Here is an 8278-nt window from a genome sequence, read left to right on the forward strand (position 1 = left end):
TTGATCATGATTAGCCGTCGACCCCCTCTCCCTCTCTCTCTCTCTCTCTCTCGTTTGGACTCTGTTTCCCTTCTGGATATGGGAACAACGTGAATATGGGAGATTTTATAGAAGTGGGATATGAGAGATTTTATAGGAATGTGATATATCAGATTAACAGTTTTTAAAGGTAAGAGTATTTTGGTCTTGAACTAATTTCTTTTTTAATTGAATTAGACTTAAGGCCTCACCAAAACCTAATTAGTGGACTAGAGGGGTTATGAAATTTAGAAGTGGATTTAGTGGGTTACAAATATGCTATAGTGGACTTCCCAACAATTTTTTAATAAATATGGTACGAAGAAGTAAAATAGAGATTCACAAACATCAATTTGTTACTATTCATTATTCTAATGTGAAATCTAAGATCTCTCCGCGAGATCTTTCCTCCCCGACCGCTAGCCATGTCCTGTCCCATGAGATTACTTTCTTTTATTGTCGCGGATTGCACCTCAGTTATGCACCTAGCGTGTATCCCTCTCATTACAACAAAAGGAAGCTTATCATGCCCGAATCATAACTAGGGTTCGCCTATCTTATGCACCACTTCACAATCATCACAATCATCATAATCATCACTGAGCTTACTTTACCAGTATCAATTCATCACTGGACACCCGCCAGTTTCAATTCATCAATCAACACTGGGCTTACTTTGCCAGTTTCAAACCATCACATCCAACTCATCACATCTTAAAATCCCGCCTGTAGGCATTCTAAAGAAAACAAAACTTTCCAATTCATCCATTACCTAGTATCGTCTAAGTGAACTCTATTCGCATACCACCCCATGTCTCTAGGGTCCATTCTAACATTCAAATCAAGTGTCGGTGCAATATACAATTAAATCAAATAATAATTAAAACAATTGACGAGCAATGCAATCACACAACTTTTTATGAATGGGCCGTTACCCTTATTCTTGTATGGTACAATGTCAATAATGAAGTGAAATTTTTTATAAAAAATAATAATAATAAAATATTTTCTAGGCTCTCATTAATTATTTCTAAGTAATTAGATTTATTAAAAATTAATTAAATACATTAATTAGATAAAAATATTAAAATAATTAACATGACCTTAATAAGAGTCTTAAAGGTCCTATGTAAGCAGTAGAGTGTCAAAAGTTGGGTTCGGAGAGTCACGAAATTAATTTAAATAAAGACGTTAAATAAAGTGGTCGAAAGTGAAGTAAATAGATAATAAATAATCTAATAAATAAAATATGTTGAGATTAACAAATTTTCTTCTTCGGGATGTAAGGAGTTTAAATAAAATTACCCGGGCATTAATAATATGGTTTATAAGGTCGAAGGGAATTTTTGATTGGAAAGGCTATAGCAATAACAATAAATGGTAAATTAAATAAAAAAAATATTACTTTAACAAGATATCATTTTTGAGATGCAAGGAGTCCAGAAAAAATTAGTTTTGGTGTTAAAACGTTGTTTGGAACAGTGTTATGAATACCGTTCCGTACCGGCCGGTACGTACCGGTTTGAGAGAAAAACGGTACTATAACCCTTCAATACCTTTTCGGCTCCAATACCGGGTCTTACCGGACAATACCGGAAATACCGGCCGAGATGACATTACCGGAAATTTCGTCCGAAATCTTGCAAAACTGAGAGAAAAAAAAGAAAATACATAAATGGAGGGAAAAACAGAAAAAGAAGATCGGAGCAACATTCTCCGGCGTAATCTTGCAGCCAATGTTGTAGATCTCGTTCCGGCAGTACGTACTAGTGAAAAAAATGAAAAAAACTGAAGTGAATAGAGAATGGGCACATCTGAAGTTTAGATCGGAACGGGAGAGAGAGAGACTGAGAGAGAGAGCCAGCTCAACACATTTGTCTTCTTCACAAGTTTACCAAAGCTGTAAAATTCTTCAATCTCAATGAGTCTTCATAGTCAAAGACAAGAGAGAGAGAGAGAAGAGGCATCTCAGATGTTGAAAAGTGAAAACAACGCACGCCGATTATTTTTCCCTCTACAAGGAACTGCGTTTGAAGTATTAGAAAACCAGTGGTTTTGGTTTTGAGCCCACCGTTTGGGAAAGCTTATTGATTAAACATAAATGTTAACTGATTTTTTTTAAAATTGTAATAGTCTAACAGGACTTTATGTAAGGGAAAAACAAGGTTATAATAAATGTATATATATTTTTATATTTTTAACGATAAATCCGAAATGGTACTCGGTAACATACCGGTACCGGTACGTACCGTTCCAGTGACAAATTCGGTACCATGTCCGAAACGGTATTCAGAACATTGGTTTGGAAGGTCGCAAGATTTTTCGTTTGTAAATTTTGATAGATAACTAATAAATAATTTAATAAATAGATAATTAAATTAAAAAAATATGATCTTAACAAGTTATAGTCCTTGAGGTGTGAAAAGTCTAGAAAAAATAGTTCGGATGTCAAAAATGATATTCGGAAGGTCGTAAAGTTGTTTCGAAACGTTTAAAACCAACTCAATCTACCAGATAAATTAAACTGATATAATTAACGTTTTATACTAAGATGATATTATATTGTAATAAAATAATATCAAGTCAGCAGTTTTTTATAATACTAATATCAGAAAGATTGTAAAATAAATATCATAAGGGTTATCTTCTTTGCAAATAATTACAAATAAAGTATCGGGCTCAAAAATAATATCAAATTGGTAAATACGACAGAAAATGCGTAGGAAACTATATTTTTTTCGTTCGGGACATAGGGTTAAGCATATAAACACTTAATATACTTGGAGAAGAGGTTGGAATGGATTATAGTACCTTTAATCGGATCAAATTGATTTAAAAACAAATCTTGAATTTTGAGGAAGAAGACTTTGAGTTCTTTGATCAGTAGACTTTGGGACCAAATTGGACGATGCTTGGTGATGCTAGGAGTTGTGGGAAGAGTTTGGAAAGATCAAATTGGATTTCGGTCGGGTCTTGGTACAAAACCCACTTTTCTCTCTCTTTCTTTATCTCTCTAAAACTCCATTGATTGGAGCTTGAGTTTCTTCTGTTTTTCTCTTTTTTTCTGGTCGGTAGAGTGTGGGAAATATCGTGGTATTTTCGTGGGTCAATGGGGTGAGGTATTTATAGGAGAATTTTAGTGGAAGAGGATAATGGTGAATTTAATGGAGTTGGGTTCATGGGATTTGGAATGGACGAATTAGGCTTGATTTGAGGATTAGGAAGGAAGTAGAGACTGAATAGGAGACGGAGAGACGGAAGGAGTTTGAGGTGAGGGAGGAGAAGAAGTGTGCATACACGCATGTGTGTGTAGAAAAAAAAATTAAAAAGAATGCATGTATATATTGCATGCATAATTGTATTTTAAAAAAAAGAATTACATTAAGAAAAATAATTCTAATAATATTATATTTAGAAAAAAAAATTGGGTCAAAAATCCGGATCGTTACAAGAAAACTGTCCTATTTTATAAATATATATATATATATATATATAGAGAGAGAGAGAGAGAGAGAGAGAGAGAGGTGGCCAGTTCCAACATGAAAATTTTTGAAGTCAAAAAAAAAAAAATCATATAAAAATGGGGAAATTACAAAACAGTGGAGAAAGAGGTAAATAATGCCCAAGTAATGGAGAGGTTTTTTCAAAATTCCATAAATATGGAATGGAGGAAAAATAATTTCCCATACATGAAACGGAGGAAAAATAATTCCCCATACATGGAGTCCGAATCTGGATCTCCTAAGTTGCTCTTTCCATGAATTTAAGTTGCCCCTTTTATGTACCTAAGTTGCCCCTTCTATGAACCTAAGTTGCTCCTTCTATGAATTTTCTGAGTATTCAATTTTTTGAGTATTTCTTCCATTTCCTTACCATTTCTATTATTTTTTTAGAAATTTGAAATCTGGGTTACTTGTAGATTTGCATGAAACGGACCAACTGAAATTCTCTATGCATGAAACGGAGGAAAAAAATTCCCAAAACAAGAAGTCGGTTTGTAGTCAAATTTGAGTTTGAACCTAAGTTGCCCTTTCTATGAATTTAAATTGCCCCTTCTATACACCTAAGTTGCCATTTCTATGAACTTAAGTTGCCCCTTAATTAGCTAGTAGCATAACTTCTTCACATTTTCAAGTAAAACCAAACGAGAAATTTTAAGTGGCAATTCCTAAAATCTAAAAGCAAAAGTATAAAGTGGATGCTAGAAAACATATATCTTATTTTCTCTATCATTTCTCTTTCTAAAAAAATAGCCAAAATACACTAATCTCAAAATACTTTAAAAACTCAAATCTACAAGTAACTCAGATCTCAAATTTCTCAGAAAATAATAGAAAGGTAACGAGATTGAAGAAATGCTCAAAAAATTGAATATTTAAGAAATTCATAGAAGGGACAATTTAGGTTCATAGAAGGGAACTTAGGTCCATATAAGGAGCAACTTAAATTCATAGAAGAGGCAACTTAGGTTCAAACTCAGATTTCACTACAAACCTAATTCATGTTTTGGGAATTTTTTTTCCTCTGTTTCATGTATGGAGAATTTCAATTGGTCCGTTTCATGCAAATCTGCAAGTAACCCAGATCCCAAAGTTCTCAAAAAATAATAGAAATGGTAAGGAAATGGAAGAAATACTCAAGAAATTGAATACCCAGGAAATTCATAGAAGGAGCAACTTAGGTTCATAGAAGAGGCAATTTAGGTACATAAAAGGGGCAACTTAAATTCGTGGAAAGGGCAACTTAGGAGATCCAGATTCGGACTCCATGTATGGGGAATTATTTTTCTTCCGTTTCATGTATGGAGAATTATTTTTCCTCCGTTCCATATTCATGAAATTTTGAAAAAATCTCTCCATCACTTGGGCATTATTTACCTCTTTCTCCACTGTTATGTAATTTCCCCTATAAAAATTCTTCTCCCATCCGAAGCCAGTCGGTATCCTATAGCAGTAGTTAAAAGAAAATGATATAAAACTACTTTACATCGAAGAAAAAATCAATTAAATAGACATCAAACATGTTACCCATTACTTCTTGCTTCTTGGGGTCAGTATACTATCCATATTCCATTCCTACCGTTTTACGCTTTTACTCTAATAACTCTTACCATTTCACTTTAACAATGTATATTTATATACAGTATATTTTTTGATAAAAAAGTAACAAGGCTGACAATATGAATGTGTAGTTCAGATTCATGCCCAACTTTGCTTTCACGGACTATGAATAATTTCTATCTCCATGACAAATGATACTAGTACTCATCTTTGTCTCTTCCTTGGCTTCCAAAGCTGAGGTTGTCTTTTTCACGGAGTCTCTGTTCAATCTCATGAGTTCATTTTGATTTTAAATGGTCTAGATTTTAATGACACTTTTTCGGGAAAAGATTAAATTTTTTCCGAAAAAATTTCATTGAAATCCGAATTATCTAAAACACTTTTAGACAATTCCAATTCACATCTGTTAATGTTTCTTTACGGAAACTTCCGTGAAGAAGTTTTTCTGTCCAGAGTTCCCTGATTTCTTCGGTTACACATGACGAATGAAAAGTATTGTCCGTCTTTTTCAGCACGTGAAACATTAGAAAATCGTTTAACTTACACATCAGCAACCAGAAAGAACGAGAGAGAGAAACAGAGTGCAATGGCGACCCTTCCAAGTTCCCAAGATCATATAAATACAGTTTCAAAAAAGAGCCAATTAGATAAGAGAGAGAGAGAGAGAGAGAGAGAGAGAGAGAGAGAGAGCAATGGCGAAACCACACGCAGTGATAGTGCCATACCCAACACAAGGCCACATTAACCCAATGCTCAAAGTGGCCAAACTCCTCTACCAAAAGGGCTTCCACATAAGCTTCGTCATCAACGAATTCAACAAGCAGCGGCTCCTCCGAGCCCGCGGCCCCGCCGCCCTCGACGGCCTCCCGAGCTTCCGCTTCGCTGCCATCTCCGATGGCCTCCCGGTCCCCGAAGAAGGCAAACTCCAGGACTCACGGCTCTACTGCGAAGCCCTCTCGAGGGACACACCACTACCGTTCTTTAGACAACTGGTCGACGACCTCAGATCGTCGGCCAATGTGCCTCCAATCACATGCATTGTATGCGATGGAGTCATGAGTTTTCCTCTTAAGGTCGCGAAAGAGCTGGATGTTCCCTGTGCGCTTTTCTGGACCCCGAGTGCTTGTGGGTTCTTGTGCTACTCGTATTTTCGTAAACTCGTGGAGAAGGGTCTCACGCCACTTAAAGGTAAAAGACTATTTGCTAAAAAGTTTCTTTAAAAACTAGCGAATTTTGTTTCTTTTGTTTTTACCAAGCTACTCGAGTTCAATCCCTAACATAAAAACCCAACCAAATCAGTTCAATTAAGTTTCTTTTACCCATTTGCAATAAGTTTTTGCAGTCTATTAGTTGAGGGTGATTTTTGGATACATTGGCTTTCCGCGTGTGATTTTGGTTCTAATTTCGCATTTTTGTATGGATTGCAGACGAGAGTTGTTTAACAAATGGATATTTGGACACTGTTGTAGATTTTATACCAACTATGGAAGGTATACGTTTGCGAGATCTCCCAAATTTTGTTAGAACCACTAACCCGGATGATATTATGCTTAATTTCGCTATTAAAGAGATTGAAAAAGCTTATAAAGGTTCTGCAATAATTTTGAACACGATCGATGACTTGGAGCATGGAGTTCTTGATGCGCTTTCGAAAATGTTTCCTCCAGTATATGCAATAGGCCCTCTTCAGTCACTTGAGAAGATTCAAATCCCCCAGAACAGTGAATTGGAATCCATTGGAGTGAATCTATGGAAAGAGGATTTAGAATGTTTGGATTGGCTCGATAAGAAAGAACCCAAGTCAGTTATTTACGTTAATTTTGGCAGCGTGGCTCGGATGACAGCTCAAGAACTGCTTGAATTTGGATGGGGACTTGCCAACAGCAAACAAAATTTTATGTGGGCTATTAGACCAGATTTGGTGTTGGGTGAATCCACGGGGTTTCCACCTGAATTTGATGCTGAAATCAAAGAAAGGGGTTTGTTGTTAACTTGGACTCCTCAAGAGAAAATCCTGCGTCATCCGTCCGTTGGAGGGTTCTTGACCCATTGTGGTTGGAATTCTCTTCTTGAAAGTATTGTTGGTGGTGTGCCGATGATATGTTGGGCTATTGGTGGAGAACAGACCACCAATTGTTGGTTCGTTTGCAATCATTGGGGACTGGGCTTGGAGATAACTGAAGTTAAGAGGGAAGGAGTAGAGAGGCTCGTGAGAGAGCTTATGGTTGGAGCGAGGGGTAAAAAGATGAAGGCAAGAGCCATGGAATGGAAGAAGGTTGTTGAAGAAGTTGTTATCGCTCCAGCTGGATCATCTTCAGTGAATTTTGACAACTTGGTTAACGAGGTGCTCCTCTCTAAATTCTAAAGCGGTTAAGAGAGTGTTTCACTTTCTTTGAAATTATTATTTTTTATAATATATATAATTTTAAACTCAAAAATTATGTGTTTAAACAAATAATTTTTCGAACATTATGAATCTTATTTAATAGATCTCATTGAGATATTTTAAATGGTACTAAAAAAATCAAAAAATTATTTTTTATTTTCATTATATTTAAATTTAAAATTACTTTATTATTAAAAAAAAGGTTAAAAAAAAAAAAAAGCAAAACGGAGCCTAAGCTTGCCATATTATAGGCATTTCCCGTTTCTGATTCAGCACCTATTGCTCGAGGCTTTTTCTGGTTCTGTTTAGTTATTATCTAATTGCTGTAAAATGTCAATGTGCTATTATTGTTAAGAGAAAAAAGTCTGAAAAATAAAGGTATCTTTGTTGATGTCTCAATAGATGTTAGTGAGAGAAGTGTATCACGTCTGCAAGGTATGATCTCAGCATTGCTCAAAAATGAATAGGGGTATTTTTGTAATTCTGCTCAAAAGAGTCCACGCTTTTGCAATTTCAAAATTTAAATATTCTTTCATGGAAAACATATTCAACGCCCATTGAGCGAGGTTGAGCACGAATGTGTGGCAGATTCGTGCAGGTCCGGCCTTGAGATTTTCAAGGCTCTAGACAATGTTAAAAATGAGGTCTCCCATCTTTTTTATATATATTAATTGTTCGATAAAAAAAATTTTAATGTACCTGTGGCCCAATGGCAGGTGCTTGAAGAATGAGTTTTATTGTTTTAGACCCGTAAGTTGCGTGTTCGAGTCCTGAAAAGGCTGCCTTAAAGCATTTTTTTGGTAAAACTTGAACA

The 8278-nt window shown here is 35.5% G+C and overlaps 1 protein-coding gene across 1 annotated transcript; it reads left to right on the top strand.

The window, feature by feature from the left end:
• Positions 1 to 5650: 5650 nt before the first annotated feature.
• On the top strand, positions 5651 to 7863 carry LOC131332174 (7-deoxyloganetin glucosyltransferase-like). Its single transcript, XM_058366250.1, has 3 exons — positions 5651 to 6266; positions 6506 to 7447; positions 7695 to 7863. The coding sequence occupies exons 1-2, from the start codon at positions 5771 to 5773 to the stop codon at positions 7441 to 7443; spliced, it is 1434 nt and encodes a 477-aa protein (XP_058222233.1). The 5' UTR covers positions 5651 to 5770; the 3' UTR covers positions 7444 to 7447; positions 7695 to 7863.
• Positions 7864 to 8278: the final 415 nt, after the last annotated feature.

The sequence above is a fragment of the Rhododendron vialii genome, chromosome 7a (assembly GCF_030253575.1).
Source record: "Rhododendron vialii isolate Sample 1 chromosome 7a, ASM3025357v1".
NCBI lineage: Eukaryota > Viridiplantae > Streptophyta > Magnoliopsida > Ericales > Ericaceae > Rhododendron > Rhododendron vialii.

Coding starts and splice junctions, on each gene's coding strand:
- LOC131332174 (XM_058366250.1), top strand. CDS start 5,771: ATGGCGAAACCACACGCAGTGATAGTGCCATACCCAACACAAGGCCAC. Junction 6,267..6,505: donor GGGTCTCACGCCACTTAAAG/GTAAAAGACTAT, acceptor TATGGATTGCAG/ACGAGAGTTGTTTAACAAAT.